The 16,309-nt window shown below is 50.5% G+C and overlaps 1 protein-coding gene across 5 annotated transcripts in view; it reads left to right on the forward strand.

Annotated features, from left to right (window-relative positions):
• Positions 1-16,309, forward strand: part of LOC135185431 (core histone macro-H2A.1) — a 43,941-nt gene that overhangs the window by 26,174 nt on the left and 1,458 nt on the right. For 3 of the 5 annotated variants that reach the window (XM_064162186.1, XM_064162188.1, XM_064162187.1), the window contains exons 6-8: positions 4,209-4,308; positions 9,548-9,637; positions 13,533-13,707. In XM_064162186.1, the coding sequence (XP_064018256.1) occupies positions 4,209-4,308; positions 9,548-9,637; positions 13,533-13,707 (365 nt within the window). Of the gene's footprint in view, positions 1-4,208; positions 4,309-5,772; positions 5,864-9,547; positions 9,638-13,532; positions 13,708-16,309 lie in introns of all 5 variants that reach the window. The other 2 variants (XM_064162189.1, XM_064162190.1) reach the window with 1 other exon arrangement.

Genomic DNA, 16,309 nt, shown 5'->3' on the forward strand with positions numbered 1-16,309 from the left:
CAAGTTAATGCTGTGTCATAATGAAAGATGCTTTTATCAAAGCCAGAAGTCAGCAATCCCATTTTCCCCCTGTGAATATGCTCTGAGACATGGGGTGGTTTAATAATACACAGATCTGCTTCAAGAGAGGGTGCACTTAAAGAGACAATTGGCTCCATGAATTTGGTCCTGGCTTGGAACCTGCCTTTAGCTCCTGACACAAAATTTTGTGAAGTGAAACTGCATCTTTCTTGTGTCATTCAGTACCCAGATCATTGTGCTGTAAGTCACAAAAGATGAGCCATTGTCCATTGTGGAATGTATCTCCTCTGAGTCATTTTCCCTTCCTGCTGAGGTTGTTCTCCATTGAGCCTGGCAGAGTTTGTTTGCTAAGTTTAACATGCATGAGAGCCATGTTAGCTTTTTTGCCAGATCCCTGGTTCCCCACGTTCCATTGCAGAGCTGGAGCTGGATTGCTGCTCGGGTCGGGGTTTGTTGTTTGCCTGCTGCTAAGGGAGTGGCCTTCAACATATTTTGTAACACGTGAGAGCTCCAACTGTATAACCTACATTCCTATTTCAAGGAAGCAAGGCAGTTCAGGCAGTGGGACCTGCTTCTGAACTCCTTTCAGTTGCTATAGGAGACCTGTGCTATGACCTAGCACTATTCCAGCAAGATTGACCCAGCAAACCAGTGAGGCTTTGCTGTTGGGCTCAGTGGCAGAGAATCATGAGCTCCAAGCCTGCCTTAAGCTGTGATGGGCAAAGGCAGTGACTGCTGTAGAGCTTTCCAGTGAGTAGCCTGTGCTGGGAAGTGGCCTGGCTGGCTTTCTCATTCACTTGGCATGCAGCCCCCTCCAAAGATTCCTTGCACAATATGTCCGTCCCCATCCTGCTTCACGGTCAGCCAGCCCTGCACATGAGAGGCCCACAGCTGGCCTGTACTTGGAACAGTGCACAGAATTAAAAGAATGAAACCCCACTTGTCTGCTGTGGGGGGACACTCCAAAGGAAGCAGATTCTTCTCTGAGGGTTAGAAAATGCACAGGTGCTGCTGCGATGTGGCCAGCACAGGTTAGAGTTTGTTTGATTCCCTCTGAGAAACCCTCTTCAGAGGCCACGAATGGTTAGCTGGAAAAGGGAGCTGTGTCTAACAAAGAGGAGCACTTTCTAGCTCATACTATGTGTGAGCTCACCAAGAGCCTTCCCCTGTTTGAGCTGGTGCTGTCTTAATGCCTCTGTTACCATTTTACCCCCAATAGCACATTCAGACCAGCCTAAATTCTTTTAGGAGTGAAAATGTGGAAAGCACAGAATGCCAAAACCCTTTGCACTGTAGTTACTTAACACAAAAAGAACCCAGAAAACCTGGCACTGGCTGATTCCTAGATGTGTTTTCAAACCATTCTCCAGAAATTCTCTTCTAAGCTATCAAAATAATTTGCATTTTCTTGTGATAGAGAAGACAATGATAAAACTTTGAACTCCTGGGATCGGTGGGAGCTGAACGTTTCCTCCCTCCTAACTCCGAGGTGTGTTTTGTCAGGCCAGGAGGTTGCAAGGTGTGCCAGGCTGGCTGCTGCTGCCTGCAGACTGTCACCTCCTTGATGGTGCTGGTTGTTAGTTAAGTGGCACATGGGAGGCTCAAATAACTGCTCTTTGGTTTGGAAGTTTGCAAATTGAACATATCAGTTCTCTATCAAACTCTGGTGCCAGCATCAGTGCAGTGCTGCCCTTAGCCATTCCTACAGGCAATTGCTGTTTAAAAAGATGATGTTGATTCTTAAAATCTGTGTCTAAGTTCAAACCTCAGGCTCGGCAGGAAAAAAGCACCTTTCCTAGAGCCTGCTGAAATTAGTACCATGTGCCTCTTCTAAATGCAATGAACAGTATCAGTTCTGGGGAGTAGTGCTGCAGTTCAGCTCCTTGGACCTGGGGATGTTGTGCAAGAGAATCTGGAGGCAGAAGCTGTTTGCCGCTTTGAAGGAAGATCCTGTTCCAGTCAGCAGAGCCTCACTTCTTAAACAGCGTTTTGAGGGCAGGAGAAATGAGCTCATCTCTTAGGCAGGGAGGACAATGTTCAGGTGGAGGCCTGGAAGCCACAGCTCCTGGCTTCTGCTTTCAGCTGCTCGAAAACAAACAGCTCTGCAGCTGAGAGATGTGGGGCAAAACCCTGCAGAATGAGGGATCAGAGTCACCAATAACCTGAACAAGATCTGCTTAGGAACCATCCTCCCGTCTCCACAGCACAGTCTGTTGGTGTGTGCATGTGTTCTGTTGTTGGTTTATTTCAAAATTCATGAAGTTCTTTTGAGCATTTTGATTTGAGTTGACTTTTGGTTGGTTGGTTTGGTTTTTAAACAGCAGTTGCTTGTAGTCAAACTCAAGACTCAAACTCAAGCCTGAATAACTGCCCATGTGAGAAGTAGGAGAAGATCCTGAGCTGTTTGGAAAGCCAGCTTAGATTTTACTGCAAATTCCCAGAAGCAGCCTGTTCTGGGGAGCACAGCTCACCCAACAACACATGCAAATCACAGGCTCTTCCAAGGAGAAAGAAGGTCACTTCGTGTTCTCGCCTCAGTGAGGTGGAAATCATTTGTCAGAAAGCATTCAAGTACCTGGGCGTTGTCCTCCTTAAGTGTCTCACTCACCTCTCCTGGTTCCACGAATTGGCCCATGGGCTCTGCTGGTGCACTGGGACAAGCAGAGCACATGAAGAGCTGAGTTTACAGGCTGTGGGTTGCAAGCCAAGAGGCAGAGTGCAGTTCTTGATAAGATAAATTGCCACACATGTCAGGCTCCGTAGGCTGAAACCAGCAGGCTTTGGACTAGAAGGGAAGCCTGGCTTAACTGCAGCTGCCTTCAGGACTTGCAGGAAGGAAGGGGAAGCTCCTCTTTTCTAGCTGCTCTCCATCGTGCCTGAGCAGCTGCTGAAGCCATCCTTGGCAATGCGTGCTCTGGACGGAAGCATTGTTTATTGTGCAGGTAATGCACAGCCCCAGAGGGCCTGCTAAAGAGTTTTGCACTGTGAAGTGATTAAAGTTTTAGCAGTAATAAACTTGATGCACAGGAAATGTGACTCCCCACAAAGGGGTGCCCCAACTCTCTGGCTACCCAGCTTCCTGCCATACCTGTCAGCCTGCTGCCAGTTTGACTTGTGCCAGGTTTGGCCTTAGCATCCAGCTGCCCCAAATGATGGAGCTGTTGCTGTGAGTCACCTGTTGTGAGGAGACACCCAGCCGGCTGTAGGAAGCAAGTGCTGCTATCACTTTGCACCTCTGAGCACTCCCAAAAGAGCATCCTCACTAGCCTGGCACGGCAGGATCAGTTTGTGACTTGTTGATTTATGTAATGAATTGCAAGTCTTGCTCAAAATGTGCTGTGGAAATTGGGATCTGCACCTTCTCACATGTCTCTAGTTCTTTGTGTTCTTCTAAGATCACGTCGTGCAGATGAGAGGCCAATCTCCAGAGATCTGTGCCAGCTCCCACTGTTCCCCACGATGAGAACTCCTCCTGATGTCACTGCTCAGACAGAAATTGAGAGGTCTGCTTGAGGTGTTAATGAGGGCAACTAACAAGTGGGGCTGAAAATCTCTGCTTCCATAGATGACAAAAGGGATTAAAGCAAATAAGGAAGGGCTAGAAGCAACAAGCACACAGTGCCTGCGTGTTTGCAGTATGTCAGCAGCCACTCAGAGAGGCAGCAGAGCTGTGCAAACCAAGCTTCAGTGCTTGCCACGCAGCATGTGGGGCCCACTGGAGAAGAAACACATCCCAGCCTCAGGATGGAGGAGCCACTGGAGCCAGGTCTGTGCTTCCCCTAGGTTATGCTCACTGTTTGCTGGCTGAAAGAGGGAGCAGCAGCAGCTTTCGTCCAGCTTCAGTGCTGAAAGCTTCCTGTAATGGGGGCTTAGGAAATGGTGAGGTTGCCCTTCGTTTGTGCTGTGAGGAGAAGCAAACACCCTCTGCTAATGCCCAGCTAAGGATCCCCAAGAGCATAAAGGCAGAGCAGAGCTGTTGGCAGGTCCAGGCAGGTGCCCCAGTGTGAAGTGTTTGAGTCTTGAGTTTGAACTCCTCATTGGACAGTAACCCTTACAACCTGCCTTTTGTTTTGCATATTTGTTTGCAGTGATGCTATCTCCATCTGTGTTGCAAAGCTCACTTTCTGCAGCTTCTCTGTGATTTCCCAGCTGTCCTGTTATTTCCCACCTCATGCTTTTCTTTTCAGCTGAACCTTATTCACAGTGAAATCAGTAATTTAGCCGGCTTCGAGGTGGAGGCCATTATCAATCCCACCAATGCTGACATTGACCTTAAAGATGACCTAGGTAAATGGGGCACGGGTTGACACAACTAACGGTCACATGGGAATTATGGAACCCAGAATTTACTCTCTAGGGCCTCAGACCTTCAGGAACAGCAGAAATTGAAACCTGGCAGGTTCTGTTTCATTGGAGAACTTGACTGCAAAGACTGGTGTGGGTTTTGCCCACCAAATCTGGCCCCTCGCAGCCACTGCTGGCCTTCCGCTCGATTCCACCCACAAGCAGCGGTTTAAATTCTTTTCCATAATGCTCATCTGTGACTGTTAGCTACTCTGGGGGGGTTCTTATGTGGCTACTTTGAGGACTACAATACTTTTTTGTCAGGTTGTCTCCAAAATAAGCAGTTTCTCCATTCTAACTGCAGCCTCGTTTAGCTTGTTCATTTTTCCTGACACTCGGAGGAGGCACCAAGCTTTTCAAGAGGAGTAATTAATTAATTAGCTATCTCCAAACCTTTCCTGCCTTGATTTCATGTTTAATTCAGTCAAATAATTTGTTTCCATTACTCTTCAATTACTGCCTGTCACTTGCATATTCAGCTGAAAAAAAAACCTGGTCTTGTACCAGCACTGAGCTTGTTGATAGCCCCCAGAGGTGGGGAGCAGCTTTTAAAGCTTCTGTTTCAGGCTGGAAGAAACCTCCTCCTTCCACAGAAATCTGAGAGGAAAAATTGGCTTTCTTGCACCGTGTCCTGCGTCTCCTTCTCATTTGATTACACCTGCTGCTGCCTTTTGAAACTTCCTTAATGGAACACAGCCCATAATGCTCTGGGACTGCATTTCCTGTGGCAATGTCCACAAGTCATTTAACAGCAACAAGACATCAGAAGGCTAATTTTTAAAGCAGCCTTTCTCAGAAATCTCTATTTGCAAGTACACCAGATCGGGAGCCTCAGCCCTGCCCTTGGAACATCAATGACGTGAAGCTTTCTAAAGCAAGCCGGGCACAGCCCTGCCTCCAAGCGCATGGCTGCCTCCTGCTGCAGGAGCCTGCCGCTGGAGTGGGGCAGTGGTGAGTGCCGTGCCCGGGCCAATCCGTGCCCGGCAGCCTGTGGGTGCTGGCCAGATGGAGAAACTCTTTATTTTGTGCGGCTTGGCAGTCCTCAGTTTCTGTGGTTGTTAAGCAGATTCCGTCCTGTAGTGCCATGCTCTGCGGGGAACTGGCTGTAGGTTTCTGCCCAGTGCCAGGGGGTAGTAGCTGCTTTGTAAAACTGGAAATGACCTGATGTGATTGCTCTGCCTTGTCATGTTAACCTTTATTTGATCATGTCATGCTCGATATGCCTCCCGCTGCTCCCTCCTCCCCTCTCTTTACACACACCTGCACACACAACTCAGCCTACTCCTTTGGCGCAAGGTTTGGAGATGGAAAGGTAGGACAAGCTGGACGTTGGTACATGTGTAAATGTAGAGCCTGTGCTGGGTCTCTGTCCAACGTGGTTGATCTCCATCTGTTTACCTGTTGTAGTTGCAAGTTGTACAGGCTGACATTGCCACGATCGACAGTGATGCTGTCGTTCACCCGACAAACTCTGACTTCTACACCGGTGGTGAAGTAGGTAATGGCGAGTTCAGTGCTGCCCAGTCTGTATGTGTGTGCATGGTCAATCAGCAGCCACAGCTTGGGGTAGCTACGCAGGTTTGCATTCATTTCTCACTTCCAGCAGTCCTGACTGATCCTAAAACCAACTCAACCATTGCAAGCTCGGCAGGCATTTCTGGTCCTGATCCCCACATCGGCCCTTCAGGAGCCGGCTAAAATTGGCAGAGCAGGAGAAGGCGATGGGTGCAGGCACGGGAGGCAGGGCCATGTGCCGCCCTCTGCGTGTGCTGGGTGGGAAGTGCCTGCCTGCACTTCACTGGCACACCTCTAACCGGTTCCGGACACGCTGCCCACGCCAGGTGCTCACAGCTGCCCTGCTGGCTCCAGCCCACCTGTGCTTCTCAAGAGCTTGGTTAGTTGATACATCCCCTGGTGCACTGAGGACCTCGGTAGCCCTGCTGGGTGGTCCTCGTGCCCGCAAGCACAAGGCCAGTGCCACTAGCTGTGTGCCAGGCAGCTGGCCATGCAAGCTGCAGCAGTGAGAGAAGGCATGACAGAAAAGATGACAGACACCTTAATTCAGTGTCTGAAGTGTCCCTCGAGTAACCCCCCTCGGTGACATCCTCTCTGCACACGGTGCTTGGAAGGCTGTTGTGGAAGGGGAGCAGCACTTGAGCTGACCTGGCCTGGTAATTTGCAAAGGCAGGTCAGAATCGGGGCTGAATGCAGCAGCTGCTGGTAAAGGTGGTGGCCCGGTAGGCTTTAAGAAAAGCCACCTGAGCCCAGCCCTTGTTCTGTGTCTCCTCCCAACCCCATCACTGCTCTGTGATGCCTCCTCTGCACTCCAGGCTGTGTCAGTGCAGGACACGTGTCCTGCAGCAGAGCCAGCCTGTCCCACGCTGCCTGCTTCTGCTAAAGGGGCTACTGGGAGTAACGCAGACAGATGTAGCTCTCTGCAGGCTGTTGGGCAGGACCAGCTGTGACTGGGCTGGCAAAACGTTATGCAGAGACATTAAGTAAGTGTCTCAGCACCCTGGTACCTGAGAAGCAGGCTTCTGATGCCTGTCAGACCCCTTAGCTGACCAGGTGGTCTGCTACCCTTTGACCAAGAAAGACTTTGCTACCCCACACAGAAAATTCTCTCAGAGCTGCACTGCTCATTCCTTAGCATAGATTCCTCTTGCCTCTGACTGCTGTAAGGAAGAATAGAAGTGCACAAATGCTTAGCTTCCACTGATTAACTTTCACCCATCTCAATTTTTTTAATTTTTATTTTTCCCTAACAATTTCAATGTCCTGGGGGCTTCTCCTGAGAGTTTTAGAGCCTAAATTTCTGCTAACACTGTTTTCAACACTGATACCAATGCCTGCTTGGAAAGCATGAGATAATGGTCTGCTTCTCATGGGAGTGACACATATTTACGTCTGGGAGCAAGTAAGCTGCTAACCTTGAAGCCGTGAAGCAAGACTTCCATCCAGAAACTTAGCAGTGTAGTGGGAAAGGGTTGAATCCAGAGTGTCCTTTCCCATCTGAAACTCATTTACAACACAGTTCTGAACTCCAATTTCAATATAAAGCCTCAGCAGTAATCAGAGGAACAGAACTGATGGGCAAATGCAGCAGCCCTTGCTGCTTCGTTCCCAAACACTACCTTTGCTCTTCTTTGTAGCAGAGCTGCAAGCAGAGAGCTCAGTGAAATAAACTGACAGGGTTGTGCATTGCTTTTAATTATAAATTAATTCCCCATAGAAGGGGAAAGCTGAGCCTTCTGGATTGAATTAAAGCAAACTGGGCTAAATTCCATTAAATGTACAACAGCTTTGCAATGGCAAAGAAATGACCTACTTAATAGATCTTTGCTGTTCCTAGGCTCTGCACAAGGCTTAATTATGTTTCCCCTTGAAACAAGAGAAATTGAGGATTACAAATGTCATGGGGCTTAGGACTGATCCGAGTTCACAGACTCAAGAGGAGCATAACTGCAGCATGTACTGATGGAAATAGGAGTGCTGAGGATATAACCAGAGTGGAAGGCTCTTTCTTTCCCTCCCCATCCTTCTCAGAGGGATTTTGCAAGTCCCTGCTGCTGCCTCAGGGTCTGACCTGGGTTTCAGCCTGTGGCTGGTTCAGCAAAGGACACGATGTCTCCTGCTGTCGTTGATCCACTCATGCACCTCAGGTGTGGGTGGATCTCCTTTCCTAGCCTGCTGTCCGGAGCCACCCTGCAGCACGACTAAAGCCATGGGTGTCTCCCCCCAGGAGATGTGTGAGGGGAGCCTTCCACTCTGTGGCACAGGGACAGGTGAGGCAGGATTACTCCTCTCAATGAGGAGTTGTTTAAGCTTTGACCAGAGTATCTACACACCAAAGCTGAACTGAGTGCAAAGAGCAAACGCGGCCTGGCCCTGCAGCCCAGCCTCTGGCAGAGCACTGGCAATTGGCGGTGACAAAAAGGCAAAAGAGGCAGTTTGAATTGTCCCCCAAAAGCATTAACAGGGTCCCAGAGGCAGCTCCTGCACGAACAAACAAATGCCTTCCTGCTTCCAACCTTTAATCTGCGCTAAGGAAGCAAATTAGCAATGGTGCCAAAACAGAGCACCTGGCGGTGCCCAGAGCTGAGCCCCGCTGCTGGAGGAGGCGCTCTGCAGCGTACAGTATGTGCACTCCCATCAGAACTGCAGCTCGCCTGCCCTCCCCCGGGGGAGCGAGGGCTGCCACCGATGACTGGCTAGATCTGTAGAGATCCTGCTGCTGAGGTGTTGGCAATCAGTTCTCACAGTCACGTCTCGAACCAGAGCCTGGGGCAATCACTGCTTTGTACTTCTCTACCTTTGCGATGTGCACAGCGCAGGATTCTGTGGGGTGATGCTTTACGCAGTCAGGAAACTGCTTTCTTGGGCTGTGTTTTGTAGTACTTATTTGGAACTAGAGCTGCAAAATAAGATCTAAACCATTTCGTGATGGACTGCCTTTGTCAAGAGCACACCTTTGGTTGCCCTGCAACGCCGCACAGCTCTGCTCCTCCCAGAATGACCTTGCCCAGCTCCTTAGCTGTAGCTAGAGAAGTTCTTTGGAGGAATATGTTCCTTAGAGATTCTCCTGATTTCTGAGGCTCTTCCTCTTGGTTAAAGGTGGCTCAACAAGCTGGGCAGTTACCAAGTAAAGCAGCCCGCTGCACTCACGAGACTGTTTCATTCCTGGTGCCACCTGTTGGGGTCAGGGACCAAGATCAGGTGAGTTTCAAATTCTTATTGTGGCAAATGGCTCTTTAAAACAATTTGTAAGAGAGAGGGGAAATGAGTCCTAGGGGAAGGAGTGATGAAGCTTCAGCCACTCCTGAGCAAGCACGTTCTCCTGGAGCATCTCCCACTAACAGCTGCTCACGCTGAGGCAGGAGGCAGGGCCGTCCCCTCAGACCTTCTGGCATGAAAATCAGAGTCTGAGTGGTAGCGAGGGAGACCGAGGTGAGGTTTTTGGGTTGCCAGGGTTGTCTTCTTTGGTTTTTGCTTTCTGTTGTTGTTGTTGTTGTTTTTACTGACTAGCTAACTCAAGTCCCAGAAGGTTTAGATCTTACTTTGCAGTCCCCAAAACAATGTTTGGGCAGAACTCTAGAGTGATGTACTGACTGAAATGGCAACGACTCGCATGTCTGCGTGGCAGGCGGGCGGCAGAGCGCTAATCTCGCCCTTCTCTGTCCAGGGAGCACTCTGGAGAAGAAGGGCGGCAAGGAGTTTGTGGAAGCTGTCATTGAGCTCCGCAAAAAGAACGGACCCTTGGACATAGCTGGAGGTGAGTCTTGTGCTCCGGGGCCAGCCCACAGCCCTGCCCAGCCTGGCTGCCACCCCTGCTGCTGCAGCTGCCTGCACCTCTGCAGACACACCTCGGGAGGGGCTGTCTTCTGTCTTCTCCCGCACCGAAATGCACATGCTGCACCTTGCATCTCCTGAGCCAAGACGTCTGGGAGGTGCTGTGGTGCTGCAGGACAGAGTGACAGATGGCACTGGATTGGAAGGGACCCTCAGAGATCAGCAGGGATGCTTCCGACTAGATCAGGCTGCCCAGAGCCACATCAAGTCTGATCTTGAATGTTTCCAGGGCTGGGGCCTCAACCACATCCCTGGACAACCATTCCAGTGTCTCCTCACCCACACTGCACCAAACTTCCTCCTGATGTCCAACCGAAATCTCCCCTGTTCTAGGGTCAAACAGCTGCCCCTCACCCTGGCACCACGGCCTGAACAGTCGCTCCCCAGCCTTCCTGTAGGTCCCTTTCAGATAGTGAAATGCAGCTCTAAGGTCTCCCTGGAGCCTTCTCTTCTCCAGGCTGAACATCTCAAATTCTTTCATCCTGTCTTCACAGGAGAGGGGCTGCAGCCCTCCAGTGCCACAGGCTGTCCCCAGATACATGCAGCCGCCACGGATGCTGATTAGTGAGGGCACAGCTGAGCAAAGCAATGGCTGTGATGTTGCTTCTTCACAGCAGTTGAGTCCAGCCCTGTCAAGCATCTGCTTTGCTGAAACTCTGCTGAATTTCACCCAGCTTAAGCACATGCTCAAAGTTAAGCATCTGCTTGGGTGCTTTGTTCAATCAGTGCCAAAAGCATCCCTGTAAAAGCTTACAGCTTTTCGGTGCCTACTTAGCAAAATTTATGTCATCTCTGAGAAAAATCTACTCCACGAGTAGTAAAGTTTGGTAGTGGGGAGAGAGAATTTGACAGCATCTGGGAGCCTGCTGGTCCTTGGTGTTCATGTAGAAGGCTGCTTCTGCCATCTGTGTTTATACTGGGAAAATAAATACAGGGTGTGCAGTGTGCTGAACTGAAGCTGAAAGGGAGATGTGAAGCCTTCAGCTCTAACAGCAAAAATTACAACTTTACTTCTGCTGCTTCCTACTTTCTCTCCTCTCTCCCCTTGCCTTTTCAAAACTTTTATAAGTTTTCCCTGGAATTTTTGGTCTGCAAAAGTATGTGGGGTCAGTTGCTCCTTTTTTTCCCCCTTTGCCTCTGCAGAGTGTTTGTTATCAGCCCAGACCAGGCTGCTCACAACTGGGCTGCTGCAGCTTGGAGAGAAAAGAGTTTTGGTTGTTCCTCTCCGACATGGGCAATGCTTGGCAGTCTCACCTCAGGGCAGGACTGCACTGCACTGGCAGAAACTGGCTGTTAGGGACTTGTTGGAGGAGTCTAGAGCAGGCCTGATACATCTCAGCCTCTCCTCATACCAAAGCCCAGTGTGCAGATTTCTCTGTTTTGTTGATATCTCTTTAATTAAGAGTCATGGAGTTGTTTTGGTTGGAAAAGCCTCTCGGGTCATGGAGTCCAACCATCAATCTAACACCACCTTTCTTGAACACCCCCAGGGATGGGAACTCCACCACCTCCCTGGGCAGCTTCCTCCAATCCCTGACCACTCTTGCAGTAAAGAAATGTTTCCTCATCTCTTACCTCAGCCTCCCCTGGTACTATTTTGAGCCATTTCCTCTTTTTCTATCCCCTGAATCTAGGGAGCAGAGCCCAAGCCCAGCACACTGCAGCCTTCTTCTAGGGAGCTGTAGAGAGCAGTGAGGCCTCCCTCAGCCTCCTCTTTTCCACTAAGCGCCCCCAGCTCCCTCAGCTGCTGCTCCCCAGCCCTGTTCTCCGGACCCTTCCCCAGCTTCACTGCCCTCCTCTGGAGCTGGTCCAGCCCTTCAGTGCCCTCCTTGTAGTGAGGAGCCCATAACTGAACCTAGGCTTTGAGGTGTGGCCTTAGCAGAGCTGAGGGATGCCATCACTGCTCTGCTCATGCTGGCCACACCATTGCTGATCCAGGCCAGGATGCTGGGGCCCTCCTTGGCCACCTGGACACAGCTTGGCTCACGCTGAGCTGGCTGTCACCCAACAGCCAGGATCCTTGCCTGGGGTACAGCTGTGATTAGCAGAGAGTGTGCCCATGGGCCTGTCCCTCAACCAAAAGCATAACTGCCTTCCCTGTCAGAGCAGTACATGTGAGCTAAGGGACAACTGCTCTTGGTGATTCCACTAATGAGTTAATTACTGACCACTCTGGGGAGCAGCCCCGATCAGCAGTGAAGGCACAGAGGCATATCAGTGCAGGGGCTATGCTGGGGGGGTGAAGATATGAGCCACGCTTCACATCTGACTAGGGAGATGTCAGCTGCTTTCTGTAGCTGCCCCTGTGAACCGTTTGAGCTGCACATTATGACAGATGAGCACTGCTGACACTGAGCCTGGCCCACTCCTTGAGAACCTCCAGGCTGGGGGAACACAACTGCTTGTGCCTGCAGATCCTTCAGGATGTGCTTTGCTGTGCAACCTCCAGCCAGAGCCATATGGCAAAGGCTATCCCCTGCCTGCAGCAGACACAGGATAGCATCCACATGTGGGGATTGTGCTCCAAGAGTTACCTCTATGCTTAAATAACAAAATGGCTCATAAACATTCCAGAGTGGAGCAGAGGATTCCTGGCCTCTAGACATCTTTGCAAGCATCTTTTCCTCTCCATTATTGGGACTTTTTACTTGTTGTGAAGACCTGAGCTGCCATTTCATCCCTCCACTTTGGTGGCTGAGTATGGTTACATCCCAAAGCCTGCATGTTAGGGGCCTGACTCTTGTGAAGATGCAGTTTGTGCTCCTGTGGGACTTCATTGTGGTATTTTTAGTCCCTTGGCTCATGATTAGGGCATTTTTCTCCCCTCACTTTTTCCTTTCTGTCTTTAACCAAAGTTGCAAGTTTTTAATTGCTACCACAGAGCTGTGACTCAGGAAAGGCAGTGACCTCCTTGCCCTGTTTCCTGGCAGGCAGAGCCCAGCCTGTTGTTCTGTGATGGGAAGTGGTGACCCCAGCCTCTTGAGTGGGGAATCCCTGAGCCTGCAGGCAGGCTCTGCTGCATCCTTCTACTCACAAATGACCATGGTAGAAGCATGATAAAAACTCTTCTTCCCTTTTTGTCCTTACAATGGCTGCCTGTTAGCATACAAACAGTGTAAATGCATCCTGACCAACCACCTGGCAAGAATGCAATGAAAGAGGTAAACTACAAACAGAATCAGGTGGTCTTGGGTGACCCATACGCAAAAAAGTCTTGGGTAAAACCAGGCCCCAAGTCTTGAACTCACTCCAAAAGTCTTAGAGAGACTCAGAAACAGAGCTGGAAATAAAACTCTTGACTCAGCTCTTTTCCAGCCTTCCTTACCAGTGTGCACTGCACCAGCAGTTCTGAACTGATCCCCTTTGGGCTGCAGTGTGAGCAGAAGCATGAGCAGAAGCCACCCAAACTGCAGCAGAGGCAGCTGAAGGTCACACGAACCATAACTGTGCAGCATCCTGCTGTGGCTCTGTCCTAAGCTGACCCAAAGGAGGATCTTTCAGGCTTGTGCTCCAGCACATGGCTGCCTTTCCCTGCCACCTTGCAAGGCTTGCACAGCCCACAGCAGATGCCTGTTTCCTTTGGTGTCAGCCCTGGCTCATCACTCTGGGAGAAGCCGAGTTGTGGCCACAGCAGGGAGCAGTGGGAGATGGGAAGCACAAAGCCTGTGTGGTTGTGGTGGTGTGTTTAAGGCTGTGTGACTTGTAACCTCAAACGTTGGCAGGGGTTAGAGGGATGTCTGCCAGTGGACTGTGTTTTAGTCACCCTTTGCATTCCAAGGAGGGCAGAGCAATGACATTTCCCTTTCCTTTCTTGCCAGCTGTTGTCAGTGCTGGCCACGGACTGCCTGCAAAGTTTGTGATCCACTGTAACAGCCCAGGCTGGGGCTCGGACAAGTGCGAGGAGCTGCTGGAAAAGACAGTGAAGAACTGCTTGGCTCTGGCTGACGAAAAGAAGCTGAAATCCATCGCCTTCCCCTCCATCGGCAGCGGCAGGTGAGGCTGCTCACAAACCCTCTGCCACGCAGCTCACAGCCTCCAAGTGCCACCTCCTGTGTTCCAGGCCTTCCCCATTGCTACAGTGCTGCCTTTGCTGCCCTTTGTTTAAACTGGGTCCCCACAAGGAGTGCTCCTGCTAGGTGTGCCCAGGCTGTGCTGTGCTTGCAGTGTTCTCCTGAGTGCTGGTTCAGCCTTGGCAGGTCTCCTGGTGCTCCCTGCAGAATCTTGAAGCATGCAGACAGGTTAAAGTGCACAAACCAAACTTGTCAAGAGGACAGTAAAAGACTTTTTCAGACTGTCAGTTTCATCATATAAACTGAGGCTGTGGAAGAAAGCATTAAGAAAAGAGGTCTATCCCATCTGGCTTTAGTGCATAACTGAACCTGCTGCAGTGTCTGTCAGGAGGGACAGGAGGTGGCTTGCACAGGAAGCTGAAGTGCCTCAGCTCTCAGGACTTGCAGAGTCACTTCCAAGTTTCTCCCCCCCCAAATCTGTAAGCTGAATTCTGTGCAGTTTACTCTTTCATGGGCAAAATAAAAGCCTTTGCCAAGGTCTCTGAAAGCCAAAGTCTGAAGTCCTCTGGCTCTGTACAGGATACTTAGTGCCTTTGAAAGTTGGGTCCCATTCTTAAGGGTCTCAATGCAGACCCCACTGCTGATCCGATGCTGCAGGGGCTGGCGTGTGTAGGGAGAGCTGCAACACTTGGCCTGTGACAATGGCCGAGTGTGAAGAGCAAGGGCCAAAGGTAGGCAGAGTTACACAATGGTGTGCTTTACCCTGAGCAGCTGCCCCTTTGGAATCTGCCAGGACAGAAGCTGGCCAAGGTACAGCAGGAATATTCTGCCCGTCTTCCTGCATGTCCTGTGGGGCAGGGCAGGAAGAGCTGTTGGAGCTTTGGGGTGAATGGCAATGGAAGAAATCAAAGTTCCACTGAGATACTGAATGTAAGAGGCTTGCATCTGCCAGGGCTTCAGCTAAGGTTAATTGGCATGGCTGTCACTTGTAATATCAGCAAGCGTTGTGGGATGGTAGAGAAATAGAGCAGAGGGGGTCATGGCTGACCTCTGAATCGGCTGTCAGCGTCACAGGCTGCTCTGAACAAGGAGAAGCTCTGCTTGGCTCTCTGGGAGACACTGCTCCTCCATGGGCTGTGAACTGACTGTGGAATTGGTTGTGTCAAAGCACAACTATGTAGAGTATCCTTCCCTTTCTGGAGAGCTCCCAGCAAAGAACCATTCTCAAGCCTTGCTGTGAAGCACTTGATTGGTGTTGGAAGATGATGAAACCCTGAATAATCAGAGTTCCACATTCTGTTATGAGAGCTGCTTCCTGACAGACAGGGCCTGTGGCTGAGCTCAGCTTGGCCTGTGCGTGTCCTGCTCACACAAGCCAGCTGAAGTGGTGCCTCGAAAAGGTGGAGAGGGATCAGCAGGCCTTGAGAAGCCGATGAGGTTGTGTATTTTCCCCTTTTCCTCTTAATTAGAGCTCCTCAAGGTTCAGTTAGTTTTGCTGAGCACAGAATACATTCTGACAATGCTCTCTACTCGTTTTTATGAAGTCAGAAGCGTTACAAAAATCCCAAAGTAAAGCTTTTAAAGACAGCAAATGCCAAAGACTCCACATGCATGCAGCTGTTGCAGTGCAGACATCTGTCAGGCAGACATCACCCAATAAAGCCACATAAACAGTTTCATTCTCTTTTATAGTTGAGGAATGGGATTACACCAGGGCAGTTCAAATAAATCACAGGGGCAAATAAAACAGCGTTCAGAGGGCCAGATGCTGAGCCCCAGCCAGCCTGGGGAAGGCACGAGCTGGGTGCTGCACAGAGGTAGCCTGGAGTTCAGGAGAAGAGGGAAAGGAGAGTTGGGGATTGAACATAAACTCATCCTTGGTGCAGGGATTTCACTCTGAGGCTCTGCCTCTGATCTGAATTGACACTGGAGGCTAAAGTCTCAAGCTGCCTTTCCACAGGAATTTAACTCAGAGCAGTAGATGAGGCAAGAGGCTTCTGCTTCCTGCAGCTCCCCCCAGCTCTTGGGTCAGCACCTTGCTTCCTGCAGCTCCCCCCAGCTCTTGGGTCAGCACCTTGCTTCCTGCAGCCCCCCTGGCTCTTGCCTCAGCACCTTGCTTCCTGCAGCCCCCCTGGCTCTTGCCTCAGTACCTTGCTTTTCATTTTCCTGCCCTCTCTGTGTTTTCTTTTGGGAGAGTGGTTCTGAACAACTGCCTGTGAGCTGCTTGCCTTTGACCAGGCAGCTCTTCCATCATTTGCCCTGTGGTGCCCACCCTGCTAGCACACCACTGAGGTGGCATTTACGACTGGAGAGTGTCCTGTGAGCCGTTCAGCACCAGTGTACACTGTGAGTTTGATGCTGGCCTGCAGAGTAATTGCTGCTCAGGAGCTAAAGCCCACAAAGATGTGCTCAATATGTGCCAGGATGCAGCACTTCTCAGTAGCTAGCAAGTGACCTGCTGCAGGGACATGCTGAGCCTATGCCCTCTGCTCTGTGTGGGCCAGCAGCAGGCAGTAGTTCAGCTGATTAACCACCACACAGCTGCCTCTCCCCGACCAGCTCAGCTGCCTTTGCAAGAACAGGAG

This window comes from Pogoniulus pusillus, chromosome 22 (assembly GCF_015220805.1).
Source record: "Pogoniulus pusillus isolate bPogPus1 chromosome 22, bPogPus1.pri, whole genome shotgun sequence".
Classification (NCBI taxonomy): domain Eukaryota; kingdom Metazoa; phylum Chordata; class Aves; order Piciformes; family Lybiidae; genus Pogoniulus; species Pogoniulus pusillus.